The following is a 20,771-nucleotide window of genomic DNA, read 5'->3' as shown; positions in this document are numbered from 1 at the left end:
TTTTATTATTAATTTGTATGTAGACTCCCAAAAAGAACAGGACCCTTCTGCACGTAAGAAAATATTCTTCCAGCTAACACTGCTATTGTTCCCTGTGCTTTGACAGCAATATCACAACCATATTCTGGTTATGTTCCTATTCAGTTTTAAAGCACTTACAGCATGACTCCCTAACTACAGTAGCTATATCTATGTTTCTATTGATACATAATATTTTTCATGTACCATGTGAGCATAAAAAAATACCTTTTAGTCTGTCATATCTAAATGTCCTTTGGTGTTAGAATTGTTTCAGAAGTAGTACCACTACATGCTTGTAGGAGTAATTAGTTCTACATTCAGGGTTCTGGCTCTTCTGCACTCTGTCCTATCACCATAGATTTTATTCCCTTACACAGTAACAAGCATGATGAAGTAAAGAAGTCAGGAAATGGGAGTTGTAGATAGACATTCTGGAAGGTGACTGATGCCCTGTGTCCATTTACTCCTTATGGAAAATCTGCTGCAGTGCCACATATCCCCAGGTCTCAGTGACTTCATGGAGTCTGATAGTTCGGCAGGAATCTGAACTTCTCTGCTCAGAGTGCAGTCTCCAAATACTGTCTGAATCCTTGCCTTACATGATGATAAGGAGATATAAAAATGCATTCCTAACAGATTAATGAATCCAATTATGCTAAATTATTGATTTTTTGTTATTGTTGAGGGTGGTTTTTTTTTTATTTTATGAATACAAACATTATTTTTAAAAATGTTTGGACCTAGTCTACTTAGTCTAGAAATATCTTTATTCTTGTTACAGTAAATCAGCAGAAAACCAAGTAGTCTCTATTGCCTTGACAAGTGCAGAAATTTGCAGTTAAATTTTTCAGAAATAGTTATCTAATGTTTAAGCATCAATATTCAACATAAAATTCCGATCTTTGCTCACATTAAACTGCCCTTCACGTTTGAAACCTGTTCCTTCTTCCCTTCCTCATCAGTAAGCCTTTACACATGCTTGCAGTCAAGGGCATGCTTAAGTGCTCTGATGAGCTGGGACCTCAGCCAAGTCTGCATTTTTGCATTATTTAAAGCAGACAGAGATAAGGGAAGAAAACACCCAGGTGACCCAATTTGACCCTGGCAATTTTCAGCACCATTCCACCCTTTCATTCCATCCGTCTTGTTTTACCTGACAATTGCTTGCATTGCCTTCATGATGGGAAATGTGGGTTGGAAATGTTTTCTGCCCAACATGTCATGTTGTTGTTGTTGTTGGGTTTTTTTTCTATACTTCTGTAAGCATTTTCTGCATGCTGTTGATTTATACATGATGTAGCTGACTTTGTTGCTATTACAATGATTCTGCAAAACATCATTTTTTAAAGCTATGAAGAGGCAATGCAATGACATCCATCCAAAAACTCCCAAACCTTAAGGATTAGGATCATAAAATTGCTTAACATCCCAGATTATTTCCATGCTCAAGGATTTTTTTATACAGATTAGTTAAAAACAGCATTGCTGCCACAAACCAAGACATGAGAAGTAGTTGTTTCCTTTGTAGCATCCATATATTTCACAGACCCCAAAGATACCCTGGGCATTTTGGTCAAGGTAATAATGATTGTATGAGAATTTGCACAAAGAATTGCAGTTTTACTTGTCTTCAGACACAAACATTTCAAGAAAATTAATCTAAATTACCTACTAAGGGAGTTTACTTAAACTGATTTAAACATGTGGGTAAGCCTATTTCAGAGTTAAAGCAATCTTGATTCAATTTAGTCTCATTTACTTAGCCCGAAGTGAATGAAAGAAAACAAAATTAAAGCTACTTTAATTTTGAGTGAGCCTGTTGATGCAGGTTTCTAATGAAGTTTTGCTACCTTAACATTAAATTCACGTTGTTAATTAATTTCCTTCTCTGCTGCCCTTGAAACAAGATGTCAATATCATGCAACATTAGTATTTTGTTGCATGCTGGAAGAAGTACAGATGTATGAGACTACATTTTAGACTTGAAAGACAAATGAATAACACCATCATACAAAATACACCATCCCTCTGCTGAAAAACATAATGGTACAGAGATGTAAGCAAAGAGAAGCAGTGATACAGGAATGGAGTTCTTGTGGAATTTCAATTTTCTTTGATTTCTTTTAGTGAATTAAGGCTGCAAGAATAAGGATTGTATTTTGGGATATTGAAAGACTTGGCCTTTATGAAGAATTTCAGTGACTTCTAAATTACTGGCTTCTCTAGGATTTCCTTGAGGGTTTTCATACTTCTAGTGGAGATTGTCAAGATATTTTTTTATGCTTTTCCAATACTTAAAAATTTTTCAATTCCACAGAATTTTATTCTGAGTTATAATGAAGATTTAATCCATTACTGGATTTGTACGGATGTGAGCTAAATCAAATGTGTTCTGTGGTATATAATTATCCTTTTGAAGATTAAAACTATGGTGTTTGATAGCAAACCAAGTAACTCCAATTTATGTGCACATTGTTAGTTAATCTCAGGTCTCTGAGGAGTACAGGACTGGTATAAATATATATCTACATGTTTATATACCTTGAGTACTGAATTACAAAGACTGGGTTTTTCAGGGGGCTGAGATTTCTGGCAGGTGGATTTGAGATCTACAGGGATGAATAAGTGTCAGCAACACTGCCTGAAGAGGAAAGCCACTCCTTTTAATCATGTTTATATTCTGTTGGAAGACTTCTGCTAAATTAGAATGGGAATAGGAAGGATAGGAAAGCTCACTAAAAGATGTATGTGTAAATCACTATTTCAGTACATTTAATCAGCATAGCATGCCATATATTTATTTTCCACATAATTATCTTCCACATTGACTTGATTATAAGTAAAATGAACACTGAACAATAAACCTTTTTTAAAATTAACATTCCCCTTCAGTGTCATTTTTCTCCTCACACAAGATTTTTAAGGGAAAAAAAAAAGGCATTAGAAGGTCATCAAGTGGATCTAGCTCAAAGCACATTTGTATTATAAAACTGTTGAGGAATAAAAACTGTTCACTATCAAGAGATTTCATCCTAGCTCTGGAATGACTGCTCTTTACTGTCAATCTAATCAAGTGGGATGTAAAGCTTAACAGCTGACTAAAGAGGACGGTGAGCATAGTCCCAGTATTAGAAAGGTTGTTGAAGCCTCAATATCCTTTATTCAACTTCTCACCTCCCCAGTCCTTAGAAAGGCAGTAACTGCAAATGCCTCCTGTCAGTTCCAGGACCTTGTGAACCCGAGGACCTCATCGATGGGATCATCTTTGCAGCCAATTACCTGGGCTCCACCCAGCTGCTGTCCGAGCGCAACCCTTCCAAAAACATCCGGATGATGCAGGCCCAGGAGGCAGTGAGCCGTGTCAAGGTAGGGCATCTTCATGGCCTCTAGAACTCTCTGATCCTTTCACAGCTGATCCCTGAGTGGTGCAGGATCTGCAGCCTCACACCCCTCCTGAGATGCAGTCAGGTAAGTATAGATCAGTATTGTAAATGCCATTAGTTTACAGTGCTTGCTGTAAAAATACATACAGCAAAATATAAATTATTCTGGAGTCTATTCAAAATTCTTTGAGAGCTGTTTAACAAATTCAGGTATGAGAGACGAATTGCAGACTGCAATTAGAAAATATTCCAGTGGCAAAGCACTGGGATATTTGTTTGACTGTGGTTTTACTCTTCTGTTATTACTTCCTTTAACTTACTACAAATTGAGAAAATGTCTCAATATTATTACTTATATTATGACCTTTTAAGGACAAGAATATTAACTGCTATTGTGTTTGGATTTGGTGTTATTTACAGTATACAATTGCTTTGTAAGTAATGTATCATAGACTGCTTCATACAACTGTGCAAAGAAAACAGTCTTTTGGTTAAGAATCTAAGTAGGAGATTTTTATTTTATAAGTTATTTTACCTCTGCTGTGAATACCTCATCTGAATAAACACAACGTTAGAGGCAGATTTAAATGCTAGGAGAAAAAGTATGTGCATAGTCAATGAAATATTTAACTGCTAAAATTTGCATGGTTTTGAAGGAAATGAGTTTGGAAAGGCCACTTAAAAAAGATTGTCATGACTGATGATTGATTTAGCATTTAGAAAGAAATCGAATGCAAGAAAGGTCCAGTTCTTTAAACTTTTCAAACCTTTCTGTTTCTATTTAGCATGTTGTGATATCTCAAGCTACTGTAAGCAATTGCTGATTGCAATTAACTCCCTAAAAACTGTTCTATGTATTTATACCAACCCAGTGTGTCGGGGTACTTGAGTACTCTAGACAGTCATGGCAGGGAGCTTGAGCTGTGTTTTGTTCAACAGCTACATGTAGATGTGTTATGGAGACAAAACCTTGTGTTTAAGATGCATGTGCTGCCATTTGTGACTGCTGTAAATTTGGCAGGATAAGTGTTGGGAGCAGCTGACACAGACAACACTTTGGTACCAATTCTTTTGTAATTGATTGAAAATGATCATGCCATGAAACCCAATTATGCTTGAGAACTGCATAAGGTATAAACAAATCTTTCTTGCACATCCTTCCCCCACTGCTCCCAGTTTTTTTAATTTTCAGCAGTCTGGATTCACAGTCAAAGTTTCCCTGACTTCCCACACTGTCTTTTCTCTTTCCTTGTGTGTACATCTGTCTGCATTCTTTTTTTTTATGCTACTCCTCAGAGGATGCAAAAGGCGGCTAAAATCAAGAAAAAAGCGGTGTGTAAACTGTTTTTCTTGAATGCTAATGTTTACTTACATTTTTGTTGTCCTTGTTTTCCATGGAGTGTCATGTCATTCATTACAGATCCTCATAAAGTTGTCATTTTGGTTTCTTCTTTGGTCTGCAGTAGAATAGTGAATGGAGTAAAATGAACTCATTTTCTTCATTGTTCATTTGCTGGAGTGCCTGTCTGATGCCCTTCTCTTGTTGAATACCTGTGATTTGTTTACTCCAGATGTACAGCCATTGTTATCTGGGAGATGTTTTTGAATGTAATGCTTATTTTGATTTTACTAACCAAAGCAGTAAGACATACTTCCTGTGCCTGTGACTTACTATATATTTATTAAATTATTGTTGATATTTAAAACCAAAATAAATTCACCACATAGTAGCTGGAACAATTCATACAGGAAACAGTCCACTCAGTTAGAAACAATACTTCAAATAACTAAATACAGTCGACAAAAATATCACCATAAGGATGGAAGCAATACAAGCAGCCTCTGCCAAAGTACGTGCTTGTTTGTATTTTGCTGGAAGATAATTTGAATAAAATTAATCTAAATGAATTATAGGCATAGCTAAGCCTTTATAACTCCAAAAAAGATTAGCAAATACATAATTCTCATCATGAGCCAGTGTCTGACCTGGGGACTGGTGCCTGCCTTTAGCCCAGGCTGAGACAATCTGTGGCCATTTTATTCTGAGGCCGCTGCCACAGGTGCTGCTCCATACCAGCTGCAGTGGTGCCCTGTGGCCAAGCAGCTTGGAGGAATCCATATGTTCCTGCTGGACCAGAGAATTAGGGAAGCTCTTGGACAATGCTTCAGTGAGAGGCAGCAGCTGCTTTGCCACTTCTCCTGTTTCAAGTGGACAGAGCCAGGACTCACACTGGAGTGTGGCATCACACTGTAATCCCTCTTGCTCTGTGACCATGCCCTATGCACTATGGAAGTGTTTCCCTAGTGACCAGTGCTCAGAAGCAGCTGTGGTCTAAAAGTTCCCTGATGGTCTTCTGTGATATGAGACAAACATTAGTTCAGTGCTCAGTTCTTTATTTTCTAGGGAAAGCCCGAAAAGCTAGAACAACTGACCTAACCCCCACCACAGTACTGAGCATCAGTTTGCACTTCTTTTGGTGAACTCACTGAAGGTGGCAAGAGCCTAAACAGCTGATGGAGACTAAGTCACCTTCTCACTTCTCCTGCTTCATCAAGTCTGGTGCCTCAAGTACTGAAGTGCATCAGTGACAAAGTGAGGAAAAAACAGCCATACTTTTTCTCCTGTTTTGGATATAAATAGAGAATTTTGATACTTGAGCTGTCAATCCCACAGGCTCCAAACATTCCCTCTTACCCAGAAGATCAGAGTAGGCCTCACTCTGTCTGTGCAATAAATGTACTCTTTGCATGTCTTTAGAAACACCTTTGAATAGGCAGCTCTGTAATGGTTTAGTGCAGTTGCCTTGCATCACATTATGCTTGAAGCAGTCAGTGAATTTGTCATTCTGAAAATTAAAAATCCCTTGTAACAAAGCATCTATCTTTTAGACCTCAGAGGGAGATTCCCAGGCCTTGACTGAAGTGGATCTGTTCATCTCCACACAGAGAATCAAAGTTCTAAATGCAGACACACAGGTAAGTTAGATTTAGTCTCTTGGAGAATAATGTTGAGTTAGACTGCGCTCTTATACAGTTAATGGGACACTTTATTGAACCTGGATAAATTCAGGTCCTCAGAAAGAGCTCCTATTGTTCCAACACTTGTCAGTATAGTAACACTGACACCTGTTTTGCTTTTTTGATATATTGGAAGATATGTTGCTATAATTGAGCTATAATTCAATTCAGTGAAAAAAAAGATTCCAAAGTCTTTCAGAATGCATGTACACCACTCCTCTGGAACAGCTTCAGAACCCAGATTTACTGTCCAACAGGGAAGTAATTTGCTGCTTTGACTAAGTCATTCATATTGTGCCATTTTTAACATTTAATCTCAATTTTTTTCCATAAATCACACTGAGCCACAGTCCTCTGCCTAAGGTAAATTATTAATCATTCATATAAAAGCAGCATCTGGAGACAACAGCAATGATCAGCCTCATCTTCTAGGAATGCTTGTATATTCAGCAAGAGGTGATCTTCATAAAAAGGAATTTTTGAGGAATTTGCAACTAAATACAAATAATTTATACATGGATCCAAATATTTAGTAATCTCACAAAATCTCAACTTCGATCATACAAGAAATCTTCAGATTTTCATTCTGAGAGATACTGAATTATGAGACATATTGAAAAGGGTGATTTTAGCAATGTTTTGTCAGAAGTAAATAATGTCAAATAAATATTTTTCTTTTGTTTAGGGGATATATTTATCCTTGGCACAGAAATAGCACATCATCTGTTTATTTAGATAAGGCTTTAATATCATGTAATATTTTTTAGATTATAGTCTCTAGATATATATCTAGAGATAGAAGCCGGCTTATAAAACCTTCAGAGTGTACTTGTGTCTGATACATTGTCATCTATGTGGCAATGTAAAGAGAAAAAGGGCAGAGTGACATTCACAAGCATGTTTCTCTAATGTTCAGTATTTCCAAATACCTTGGAAAATAGAGAAAATGGTTATTGAATTTGTAACTTAGTGTATCATCAGAGTTCAGAAATATGGCTAAATGAAGAAATTAAGAGCTGAAATTATAGGAGACACTTGAACAAAGATATATGAAGCACGCTACATTTAGGATTTTGGTTTTAATTACAATTGTTTTTAAACAATGGGAACTATGAAGCACCTTCTTTTCCTGAAATTTAGGAGAACATTACTATCCTTTAATGTGAGGGTAATGACAGTGTCTCCAGGAAATGGATTATTTTTCTTTTAATATAAGCAAATGTCCTTAACGTGCCACTAGAACTCCCATGAGATGAGCCAGATGAGTGGAAGAGCCCATCTAACATGGGCAGCAATATTTACAACCTGCCACCCATAAATCATCCTGAAACTGCATTTTATCCACCATAAGCAATACCACTATTGGTTGTGGCTCAGCCTTTCCTTGACCTCATGGGTAAACATGCATCATCCAGAGATTATATTACCAAAGCTGATAACTACTTTTTGCATTAGCAGAAAATAGCATGCTCATAATTATCAGTGTAAAGATGACTACAGACAGTTATTAATAAATGAACAGCTCCAGTTTATAGTTGGAACGTATGGCAGTTAACAGGTATGGTGTCCTTGTTGAGTTAGGATTAGTTAGTTCAGCATTTCAGCTGAACATCAATCTTCTTAAAAATAAAAAGGGAAGGTCCTCTGAAGTAGCCCATAAACACTGTTTAAAAAGCTGGCATCTTACTCTTCTGATCCCCTGAGATTTGTAATGATGCAAAATGCAATGCACCATCATGAGTGCTGTTTAATATCTGAGCTGTTCAACCAGAAGAAAATAGTAATAGTGGAAATTGTTATAATTCCAAGCTCTCTAGTGTTTGCCCTGGGGTTTTGGTTGTGGTTTTTGTTGGTTTTGTTTGGTTTTTTGTTTGTTGGGTTTTGGTTTTTTTTTGTTTTGTTTGGTTTGGTTTTTTTTTACAGTGTGTCTTTCAGAGAGCTATAACAGAATTATCCCCATGACAGCATTTTTGGCTTGGTAACTTTTTAGTGCTAGTGAAGTTCCTGGCTGGTGTAATTGCCATGGGTCTATTTGAGCTGGAGTGGCAGCTGGCAGAGACAATCTGTACTTTCATGGCTTTATCAATTCCATAAACCCTATTTCTGCAGTATGCCCTGTGTTTTAATCTATCTTTGGTGTTGTACAGCTCACGTGAGGTAACAGCTGAGTGAAAATGTAAAATTCCCATTCAGAACATGACATGCAGCAGGGTTCAAAATGCTGAGCAGCACATCAGGTGCATTCCCAGGCTGGAAGAGAGCCAGCAGTGGTGATTCTATTGCCCTGAACAGCACTTGGAGATGGTACCTCTGCCACTTTCTGGTTGCTTATGCATTTAGTTGCTGAATACATTCAGCCCAAGTTGAGCACATGTTTAGGGATGAAGTAGGAGCAGCCTTATGTTTGGCCACGTGCCTTGTTGATAGGAAAGGAATTCTTCCCTGTGCCACAGCTTTGTGGGCTTGTACTCAGTGCCCCAAACCAGCAGAAGCCACAGCAGCTTCTCCCAGCTTCTTGCTCAATCGGTGAAGAGAAGCTGAGGGTGAAGCAAGTGGGAAAATGAAGAAAGAAAAATAAAGATGCAGAGCTCACAAATGTGGATGTGCAGATCTCTGGTGCATGATCGGCTCCATCAAATCGCCTGACTCATTAGGCTGTCTAATTCACACTCCCACAGGACTACAGCACTTTAAAGCTTGGAGGAATGCTTAGGTTTTTTCCTTCAGCTGTTCTTTGGGTTTCAAGAGAAACAACAAACAAGATTCTAAAAGAATTCTATGGAGAAGAAGGGAGACTCTGAGAAAGGGCAATCTAGACAGCAGAAGAAAACAATCGTTTCAGAAAAGCCTGAGACAGGCTGAATTTCTAAGGACAAATGTAAGGGCAGTAAGGATGGAATGGATGGGACTAGAAAAGGGATAAGAACAGAGAGGCAAATGGGCAGAGATGGAGGGATTTATGGGAAAGTAATAAAGGAGAGGGATGAAAAAGAGGTATTGGTAATGGAAAATTGAGTACAATATAATATGGAGAGAGAAAGGAAAAAGTCAAGACACAAGTGAGTCAAAAGTAAACTCATGTTTACAGTCACTAGATAGTATCTGCTTTATTCTTAACAGGAAAAATGTGGGAGGGATAGGGAAAATGATTGCTTTCACCCCTAGAAAAGGAAAATAAAAAAACTCAAACCCTTTGAGTAACCTCAGTGTGACGATATGGGCAGAAAGCTTTCTTGGCAGGTGAGATGAAATGCCTTCATTTTCCCAGTGCATTCACTCTTGTGCACACTGCATGTATGATTACACCCTTACACAATACTTGGTGCACACGGCTGAAAAGCAATTATCTCTGCAGAGCTCCCAACATCCTGCTGAGAGATGTCCATTATAAACCATTTCTCCATTCTGACAGAAGTGCTGTAAATCCTCCTGAGCCCACGCAGCCCTTAGAGACACTCCCCAAACCACCTCTTAACCATCATTACTTTTCATAGGTTAGGGATAAGCATTATTTCAAGCCTGAGAAGAATCATTACAATAATTTTATGGGTAGTGATTAGCTTCAGTAAGACAAGTGGTTCTAAGAAACAATGATAATTTATATTTTGTCTGTCAAGTTAAAGTGTACTGAAATTCTTAAAAGAATTACTTTTGTTGACTTGAAGAACAATCCTTCTTCCTTAGACCTTAGAAAATTATTCAACTAATGCTAAACTAGTGCAAAGCTGCTTAGATAAAGAACACTGCTGCTTAATATAAATTATTAAAATTGTGAAATATCTTGTACCACATTTTTTGCTCCAATTAAGATGGAATTTGGTGGATGCTTTTAGCTGTTCAGGGTGAGAGACAGGAATGGTCAGGACACATCCTCAACTACTTTGATCAGTACAACTATTCTGCTTTTGGTTGCCTCTAGTTTGAGCAATAGATAAACACCTGGAAAAACTTTCCAAACTGACCAGTGGCCCCAGCCAGCAGCAGTTTTCAGATGTGCCTGTTCTATTTCTTTAAGAACAGTTCATCCTAACAACTGCAAAACACTTAAAGAAGTCACATCATTCTTCAACAGCATAAAAATCAATGTAAAACAGCAGCATAGCTTTTCATTCTTGCTTTTCAGTAGCAACCATGCTGAATTTGTTCAGGCAACACTTCCATTGAAGCCAATGTCTTGAACAGCCTCTGTGGTTCCTTGGGAGCTGGGGCCCATCGACTGCAGAGGGAATACCTGGTCTGGGCCCATAGGAAGTGCTTCTGTAGCTTTTGTGTTTCTCAAGCAGCGAGGAGAGGGCAGGTGCAGTGTTTGTAGGAGAGCAGCAGTCATGGAGAAGTGCCCTGTCTGTCCTTGCTGTGTGCAGGAGACGATGATGGACCACGCGCTGCGCACCATCTCCTACATCGCCGACATCGGGAACATCGTGGTGCTGATGGCGCGGCGCCGCATGCCCAGATCCGCCTCCCAGGACTGCATCGAGACCACGCCCGGGGCCCAGGAGGGCAAGAAGCAGTACAAAATGATCTGCCACGTCTTCGAATCAGAGGATGTGAGTAAATGGAATTGATTTATTCAAACAACATAGGTCATGTAGAGAGCTCTGAAGTCGGTGGCCATTCACGGGCAAAATTAACCTGTGGGATATCAAATTGATCATTCATCCTGGATTATATCCTTTAGTCCAGTGGGTTGGCACAAAATGACACATATGTGCCTCCAGGCACTTGGAATGAGATGGAACCATTCTGGACTTCTTTTTAATTGAAGCCAAATTGCTTCTACTGCCTTGGCAGGGCTGCACAAGGCTGCCTGCTGCCCACTCCTGGTGCCCTGTGGCTACTGACCTGTAGTTGTATGTACTCTCAAATGTGCCACTTGATCCTTTGGTGTTTAGGAACACATTCAGTGTTGATTTTTCAGTTCTTTTTTCATGCCTAGCAAAGGTTAAGAACTAGAATTTTTATATAGAATCCTAGAGTTCTGTCCATCTCTGCTGTACATTCTGTTTCACTGTTGTGAAAAGGGCTAATGTGCCTCTTGTGACAAAACAAGATAACCTTGTTTTACTGATGTTGTATACCCAGGTTTGGGATTGTAGTGAATTAGGTACTTGTGTCTGAAGGGGCAGAGCAAGGGACTTCAACCTAAAGCATTTATGGAAAAATATACCAAACCAGTTAAACAGAAAAAGCAAAATTTGTTGTCTGTTTCTAACTTGACAGTAAGAAGCAGTACTGCATATTTCTCATCACTGTTATTATAGGAACAAATATAGATATAATTCTTAGGTATATATTTAGATATAATACCAATTAAAAAATAATGGAGTTCTTTGGGTCAGACAGTCATAACTCAGAGGTTGCATATATTTTGAGCTAAGCAATCCCTTTCCATTATTTTAAAGCAATTAAGCCTGTGAAGGAGAAATGGCATTGTCTAAAGGTTAGAGTGCTAGACTGGGGTTGTTCTGAGACCTAGTTAGTTCAGCTGTGTCACAGCTTTGCTTGGGTGACCTTTTCAAGCAACTTAATTACATTATCTCTAAGTTATGCATAATGCTGAAGACTTTCATAAACACTCACAAGACCTCAGAGACAGAGATGAAATTAAGATGTGAGAACTGGCTGTTACTGGCAGCAATAGAATAGAGCATGACATCTGGAGATATTGGTTTTGGGAATGTAGAATGAAGGCAAAAGCAGAGGATGAACTACAGACAAAACAGTGGTAATGGAGGTCAGAAGGACTCAGTAAGGACTGGTGATGAACTTTAATAGTGGAATGATATGAAAATGTCCTGAGTGACTTCTGTACTACCATGCTGCCCAGGGCAGTGGTCAGAGCACCAAGCCTGACCCAGCTCAAGAAGCATTCAGACAACTCTCTCAGGTGCACTGGGTGGAATTTTGGGGATGTTCTGTGCAGAGCCAGGAGCTGGACTTGATGATCCTGATGGATCCCTTCCAACTCAGCCTATTCTGTGAATCTGTACAAACCTCTTGCTGTAGAGTGAAGGCTTGAAAATACCCTTTAAGCTATGAAGAAACAGTTTGTGACTGGCTAGGCTACTTATGTCCTTGATTTTCTAAAGTAATTTTCCAGTCAAGCACATTGGTGCTTTTGTGTACAGCAGCACAAATGAATAAGGAAACAACCTTTTAGCATCAAAGAAAACGCTTGATCAGTAGATTGTAAGGAGATACAGATTTATAATGTCCAGAAGACCCCATGCATTCAAAATGCATTTAAAATGTAATGACTGTCTGAGAAGTTGTGTTGCAGTTCCAGAATACAAGTTTGATTAGTAATATTTTTAGGGAGTGTAAGGTGCAATTAATGTTTCATATCATCAGGAGTTACTCGTATGCCCCAATGACCCCACAAATGATGACCCAAAAATGCACAAAACTCAACATAGCATTCTCCTATGAGCTACAGTAAACTCAGAGTAGGGAAAAAATAATTCAAATGTAGAAAAATTTGACTTTTAGTCCAATTCCTTTTAGTGATCTCTGTTTCTCTGTGTTCCCTTGCCATCTAGTGGAATGTGCAGCTAAGTGCTCCAAAATGTAAGAAGGACAGGGAGTTTTGAATGGGTGTTCTCAACATTAGCAAGCTTTAATCGTGGCTCTGGCTGCATTCCTGAAACAATCCCTGACATCGCTAGTCGAGGTGTTAAGGGGAATAGCTGTCCTAGATGTGCAGTGGGTGAGCAGGGGTTTGTTTCACTGGTTTGCTGGGAATGTGGGACAGGCACCGTGGCAGCAATAGGGGAGCAGATGGCTGTGTTGAAGCAGTGTTTTCAGTCCTGGAAAAGCAGGGTGGAGAAGCAGCAGGTGACACCACAACCAGAATCCTCAGTGCACACACGTCTGTGCAGGCATGTGCAAGCCGAGCATCCCTCCCCTCCTCAGCCCTGCACACAGACTGTGTTCAGAGGCAGGGCTTGTGGCACTCTTCCATCAGCTCTGCTCCATGTTGGGCTGAAGCCAGGACTCTCCAGTGTTTATTGGAACGGGTACACGAGCAGCATATGGCTGCCTGCTACTGAAACCTACCGAGGGGAGAGCAGCAGGGCATTTTAATGGAGTTTGCAATTTGATTTTGGATGTAATGGGTTCTTTCTGTCCAACAGACCTTAAAGTGACTTTGTATCCATGCTAATGCAGAAACCTTGCAGGATCCTTATTTTGATTCTGTGTTTAAATCCAATCTCTCTCCTGGTTTCTTGTGGTTTTGTTGGTGAACTGTTAATCTGTCCATCCTCTGAGCTGTTTTTTTCTACATTCTAGGCACAGCTCATAGCTCAGTCAATTGGTCAAGCTTTCAGTGTGGCTTACCAAGAGTTTCTAAGAGCCAATGGAATTAACCCAGAGGATCTTAGTCAGAAAGAATACAGTGACATCATCAATACCCAAGAGATGTACAATGATGATCTCATACACTTCTCCAATTCAGAAAACTGCAAAGAGGTAAACTAGTTTTGGATTTTCATTTCAGATTGATCCTTTTTTTTTTTTTTTTCAGAGTAATATAGCTCTCAGAAGTATCTTTTGGCATTTCTAAGGACGATATTACAATTTCAAGATGTATCCTTCATCAGTCCTGTGTACTAAAACCAGCTTTATGGGTTATTAGGATTTCTTGTTCTCATGTTCAGGGTCTTTTTGTTTCCATTGATCAGAACAGTAATAAAGTACATTTACATCTGAGCTAGATAAACTGTGCTACTTACAGTACACAGTGTAAGATGATTTCATGTAACCACTGACACAGAAAGAGCTGACAGAGTTGTGGCTTTCTGCAATTGATAACCTCAGCAGAAGTGAGCTGGCCATCAGCATTCCCTGTCCTTCCACTTTTGAGAGAAAATAATTCCCTGTATTTGCTTCAAGAGCATATTCTCTACTTAAACTCTTGCTCCACTTCACAGGTGTTGGCTGTGCTGTGGTTACTGACAGTTCAGAGAAGGTGTCATTTACGTTACGTCAGGGATCTTACATGAACATGCCAGGCACGAGTATATTCAGTAATTAACAATATTAATAACAATAATGTTAATAATCATGAAGAGATCCTTGTCAGAAAAGAAGGACAGCCAAGCCCTGAGATCAAGAGACAACCTGTGCAGTACTGGCAGGAGTGGAGCTGAACAAAGCCTGGGTCACAGGCACTGCCCGAACCACAAAACGTTAGAGCCTCCCCCTCTGGCTGCCAGGTTCCATGGACAGAGACTTCCTTAGCATTCATTCCCATCCACTTAGCATCCAGCTCCACCACTTCCTACAGAGGTAACCATGTGTTAGTGTTTTGCTCATTAAACCTAATGACCTTCAGCAAACAAGTGGAGGCTGCCCCTGAGAACAAACAGCTGTGTGTTCCACAGTTAACACTGAAGTCACACTACTACCTAATGGCAAAGAACAGAATCTGATTTGTGATTTGTAGATTTATTCAGGAACAAGTGAGATACTCATGCTCAAAGTCAGATGAATCAAAGCAAAAAAAAAAAAAAAGAAATGTTTTTCCTTTTTAATTGCAGCTCCAGCTAGAAAAACAGAAGGGAGAAATTCTTGGGGTAGTGATTGTGGAATCTGGATGGGGATCCATTCTACCCACCGTTATCCTGGCCAACATGATGAATGGAGGCCCTGCAGCACGTTCAGGAAAACTGAGCATTGGAGACCAAATTATGTCCATTAATGGTACCAGTTTAGTTGGTCTACCTCTTGCAACATGCCAAGGGATCATAAAGGTACCCCAAACTTACAACTCTATGCTGTAGATTATAAGCCAACAGAGGTGTAATCTTCTGACAAGTAATCCTGTAGATTTCCAGCAGATACAATTTTTCATAACACTGCAAAAACCCCCAGTAATCTGTCATTAACAAAAATCAGAATTAGAGATTCAGGAGTGATAATGAACAGGAACTTAGGGCTGGAGAACATGACTGCAGTCTTATTACTGGGCTATAACAAAGGAGGCCAGGTCTGTAAGACTTGCCTAAATTAAGTTACTCAGCTGTCTTCAAAGTTTCAAGCTTCCTCACAGCTTCCAGAATAAAATACAAGGATTAAAATCTTCTGTGTGTTTTTGGGCTCCATGCAGATAAAATGGCTGGAGGCTGGTAGACTGCAGGATAGATCAAGTGAGCAGATGAAGAATCTGCAGACACAATGGAATCTCAGAATGCATTATCTTTAGATCTGATGTCTGTGCAGATTTACCAAGAGCAGCAGAAGCAGGAGATTAATTAGCCAGATGCTGGAAAAGGGCAAGCAGTAGTCAGTTTTTATTGAAAGATTTGTTTAAATTTCTGTAGTAATTAAAGGCAAAAGATTTAATGTTTTGTTGAGCCAAATGTCTTGGGAAATAAATAAGAGAAACGTATCTCTAAGTTAACCAATTTCTGTTAACTCTCGCTGTTCTTCCTCAGATCAGCTGTTTAATGCTCTCACAATTAGGAAATCACAGATGAGAGCACAGTAAGATTCACCTCAGAAATACTGACTTTGGGAATATCTTACAGGGACTCAAGAATCAGACACAAGTCAAACTGAACATTGTCAGCTGTCCTCCTGTTACTACTGTCCTCATAAAACGGCCAGACTTAAAATATCAGCTGGGCTTCAGTGTACAGAATGGAATCGTAAGTTTCTGTGCTCTTTAATTGTTTGGGGACTTTTCCCTTTACATTTTGTTTTTTTCTTTTTCAAAATACATATGGAAGTACTGAAAGAATCTTACATGACCTCACTTTTTCTACTGTTTATTAAAACCTTATGGTCTCTGAGTAATATAATGCAAATGGATGGCACTGGGAGTAACTCTTGAGGGATTTTCCTATGTAATACAGCAAGAAAATTTATAGCCCAGATTATTTGGTGCAATACCCTGATCATGTAAAACTGTCATTAGTGCCACAGTTGCAAGGAGAAGTTTTGCTGAAAAAGGTTTTTACAATTATAGCACTTCAATCTTAGACCTGATTCTCTTTCTCCTTCTAAAATTTCATTATGCACCCACTAAGACTTTTAATTTTTCTTCTGCTGTGCATAATTTACGTGGATCACATGGTAGTAGGCAATGGAATATAATTGTGACCTTCTCTTATTAAAACTAAACTCTTACAAAATATAAGCCTCTCATTACAAAGTAATTGTATAGGTTGTGGCCCAGGTGTCCCTTCTCTGTGTGCTGCAGCTTCCCTGAAATAACAGCAGCAAAGAGGAGAACAAATGTGGCAGGGAACACTTACCCCAGGCAGCTCAGAGTCCTCCTCTTGCAGTTCTTCCTTCCCAAGCCGTTCTCTGACACCTTTCCAAAGCAAACTCCCCACACAACTAGCCCAGGTATCACTGGCCTTTCTGGGGGCTGACACTAGCATTAGACACTGGCTGCAGTGCAGGGCCATCACCATTTCCTCTTGCTCCAGTCTAGGAAAAAAAATAATCAGGCGGCTCACACAGAAAACCACATCACAAGGCTGTGGGCTGTGTCCCCTGCTCTGTGAAATGCATTGATTGAAGTCGCCAGAGCTCTGTTTACCACCCTTTGAAAAGGTGGAAGAGGAGCAGGTGGCTGTAGGATGTGTTTCATGGGCCTTCAGTAAACAGATGGCTCAGCAGTGGCTTTGCAGCTCTCCTGGCCACCCCTCAGTTACCACTCCACCCCAATTTAAAGTGTTCCACCTAAGATCCCATATAAAGGACACTGCTGCAGCTGGATGCACTCTGAAGTGATTCCTGCCAGGACCTGGTTTCACCTGATCTGAAGGTGGTGCCCTGCCTGAGGCACTGATCACTTCCCTAATTGCTTGTCTTTGTAAATCTTGTATGTTCCACTATGATCAAAAGAAGGGAATACATTTAAGGACCTGGAAGTATCACTGATTATCAAGTTTTCAGGAGCCCATTCACACCTTTGGTGGGGGTGGGATCAGGCTGAGGTGGATTAGGAGCATCCAATGCCCTCACATGGCCAGGGAGTCTGTGTGTCAGTCTATTCATCTTGTCCCTGCTAATGATCTCCCACAGGATTGGAGCCTCAGTTGAGTAAATTCTGCAGGCTCTGCTTGTTTTCTGTCACAGTGTGCTCCCTCCATCTACTGGCCATTTGTCACCACACTGGTGGATCATCATTCCTTCCAGTTAAATGAAGAATATTCACATGACATCAAATATAAAGTTCACTAAATTCAGAAAAAAAAGTCCTTTTCATATAGGGAAAAAAAAGCCCCTTGCATTGCATTTCATTTATGAAAAGTCTGTTTGAATATGAAAGCCAGTGAACGAAAAGATGAGATTAACATCTTTTGTTAGGCTGCTATGGAGACAAACCCCTGGGCCTGTAAAATCCTTTCCTCTGAAAAACTCTCCCTACATTTGAAAATATGACTGCAAAATACATCTCTCTGGTAGTTTGACACTGTACTCTTTAAAAGTAGTTTTGTAATTGCCAGCAATTGTTACAAATTATTATAGGATCCAGAAGTAATATTGTTATTCTTTGTTGGCTCAGCCTTAGCAGAGCAAAGAAATAAATGGCTTGTCAAAAGAGATATAATTAAATTCCTCGTTCTGGTAGGCCATTACCTCATTACCTCCCATGCAGCTGGGACTTCTTTCTGTGCATCCTCTGCCAGCAGCTTTGCAGAGGGTCCTTTTCACCCTGCCTGTCTCATCAGTGCGGGATGCACAGCCATTAGAGTGGGAGTTGCCCATGAACACACAGAGCAGCTTCTGGCCACACAGAAATCTGAGCAGGGTTTGCCTGCACAGGGCGTCAGGCAGATGCAGACACTGCACTGCTTCAGCTGGAAGAAAGGATGTTGTGCATACAAATGTACCAAGTGTGAACGTTGTGTGATGGGGAGGTGAGCAGTAGATGACCTATCAGCCACCTTTTGAAAGTCATTATGCTACAGCTCTTTTAAAATTATGTTACTTAAATACAAGAGGTCCTTGTGTATCACATTATTTTTTTCTAGATTATGAAAAAATCTGTGTGTTACCAGTTATATTTTTACTGTGCAGCCTAGATCTCACTCTCTGAGAACTCTATCTACCCTGTCCCTAGCCTAGCACAAGCTATCTAAAAATACAGTAAAACTTTACAGAAGATTTTCTTCTTTCTTCCCTTTGTTTACTGTCATTTAAACTGGCAAAAAAAATTACACGGTTTCAACACTGTAATATAAAAGTGAGATGAGGAGAAATCTGGTTTTAATAGGTTATGATTAAGGCATTTACACAGAATAAAGTTTGGAACTATTTTATCCTTTGCTACTCTATGGACAGTTGCAATAAAACTGATTGTGAAGCTACTGAAGTTTCACACCTGATGTGCTTGTCTAAGACACTGCAAACCTGTCACAGCTGAGTGGATTGAACCAATGTGGTTTACACCTTTTATCTTTTTTCCCTTCAGTTTACAGAGTCAATAGAATATAGACTCCTGCTTACAAGAAGCAGATCTGTCTTGCTTTATTTAATAATATTATAGCTGTTGCCATGTTCAACAAATACAATAAGTTAAAGAGTTCTGGCTGAATAAAATCATATTTACTTAGAGTTCTGCTCAGTTTAAACTCACCAGCTCCAGCTGTCACTGGCTGGAGACAAAACTCCTAAGGCTGCTTTGAATCAGCCCTTGCAAATACAGGAGTCACTAAATGTGTGCTGTAAATGCAGAATATTTTTTTCTCTCTGTGTTCTGTCTCTGGCTTAGCAGAGTCTGGGAGGCTGGGCAGAGCCACTCAGCCTCTGTGTCTGCTTCTCTTTCTACCTCATTAAAACACTTAATGCTCACAAAAGGAAACTGCCTTCCTTCCCTGGAGAGGGATTCCTGAATGAAGAGAACACTTTCTACATCTGGGGCTGTTAGAATAAAGAACCTCACTGATGGTATTAAAAGTGCTAAAAGTGCTTTGAGAGCCACAGTGAAAAGGGCTCTGGATAGATATGCAAGCCATTATCTTTTCCTTTATGCCGGTGGGGTGAGGGATCACATTTCCATTTGCTCTAAAAGCTTTTATTTCAGCTGTACTCTCTATTTTCCTTTACACCACGAAAAATGTATTTACAGGATTTCTTTTGGTACATGCTGCTTTTTGTCCTTTCTGATTACTGCTCCTCAACAGCAAGGGCCAAACTTATTCTAACAGAGTTGAAGTGAGAGGCTTTCTGTAAAAGAGATCTGTGTAATACAGCTTGTCTTGTGAGCTGTGTGATTAGAAGGTAGACTACTGCAAAACAAAATATTGTATGTTCTGAAAATCAAGACACAATTCGGTAAAGTGATAGTGCTTCTTTCCACTGAAGCTCACAAGAAATACTTTAAGGACCACAGGAGGTAACAAAGCCACTGGAGAGAGCATGGTGAAAGAAAAATATCACTGCAGGAGGAGTGTATTGGGGTTTTTTTTTCCTGAAGGCTGAGAAAGGCCTTTTATAAACAAAGAATAACAATATATTCTTATTCCTCATATCAAACAATCTGAACTGAGAGGGGAGGGTCTTTTTTTAGCCTTGTTATTTGTGGAGAGGAGTTTAAAGGAAGCTGCTACTGCCATACAGGAAAAGATTTCAAGTCAAGCACAGACAATGTTTTACCTTCAACACGTTCCAGACTGGCCACTCCCCACACACTGTGCTTCCTAATTAGATAACAAACCCACTGGGGCACAAGCCACATCTTGTACTTGTATTTAGCTCTGAGCTGATGACCAGATCATAGCAAATAATGATTCTTGGGGTACCGTTCTAACCATTGACAGTACCTGTAGAAATAGGTATTACCTGATGCTCCAGCACTCATTTCTTTTTCTCCAAGAACTGGTTTTTCTCACTAAACAAAAGGTAAATCCCAACGCGGCTGAAGTCTGCTTAGTTCTAGAGATTTGAGCTGTGCATTATCTGCCTTGTGTGATTCATGGGCCTAGTCTTTTGAAATAATTGACCAGCAATTTCTCTCTAATGCACAGCAGCCGAGTCTGCCAGGGAGGATCCCCTTGCAGCACAGATACTGTTGCTAAGGAGAAAACATTCTCAACCCACACTGGATTGAGATTTCTCTTTCTGCCTGGACTCTAGGCATGTTGCAACCTCAGGATACTTCAGGTATCAAAGTCTGCTGGGACTGTGTCTGCTGAATGTAGTTCTTGTAGAATTATTACCCCTGTTGCAGGGGTAAACATTCAAAACTTGTGCCTAGTTCTTTACTGAACCTCAGCTGCCAGTTAAAGAAGAGTAGGCTAACTTGCCTTCTTCATCCTGAGCTCCCTGTGCCAGCAGCACTGAACAAGGTGGAGGGAAGCTGTCACCCTGGAGGGCAGAGCCCTCTCCTCT

General features: G+C 39.8%; 1 protein-coding gene across 2 annotated transcripts in view; it reads left to right on the top strand.

Annotated features, from left to right (window-relative positions):
* APBA2 (amyloid beta precursor protein binding family A member 2) overlaps positions 1-20,771 on the top strand; it is an 86,168-nt gene that overhangs the window by 61,271 nt on the left and 4,126 nt on the right. The window contains exons 5-11 of one of the 2 annotated variants that reach the window (XM_066328556.1): positions 3,242-3,387; positions 4,701-4,736; positions 6,294-6,380; positions 10,784-10,969; positions 13,713-13,892; positions 14,963-15,175; positions 15,953-16,072. In XM_066328556.1, the coding sequence (XP_066184653.1) occupies positions 3,242-3,387; positions 4,701-4,736; positions 6,294-6,380; positions 10,784-10,969; positions 13,713-13,892; positions 14,963-15,175; positions 15,953-16,072 (968 nt within the window). The remainder of the gene's footprint in view (positions 1-3,241; positions 3,388-4,700; positions 4,737-6,293; positions 6,381-10,783; positions 10,970-13,712; positions 13,893-14,962; positions 15,176-15,952; positions 16,073-20,771) is intronic. The other variant, XM_066328557.1, reaches the window with a different exon arrangement.

Source organism: Sylvia atricapilla, chromosome 13, assembly GCF_009819655.1.
Source record: "Sylvia atricapilla isolate bSylAtr1 chromosome 13, bSylAtr1.pri, whole genome shotgun sequence".
Taxonomy (NCBI): domain Eukaryota; kingdom Metazoa; phylum Chordata; class Aves; order Passeriformes; family Sylviidae; genus Sylvia; species Sylvia atricapilla.
Note: the sequence above shows the minus strand (reverse complement) of the source record. Positions and strands in the feature narration are given on the sequence as shown.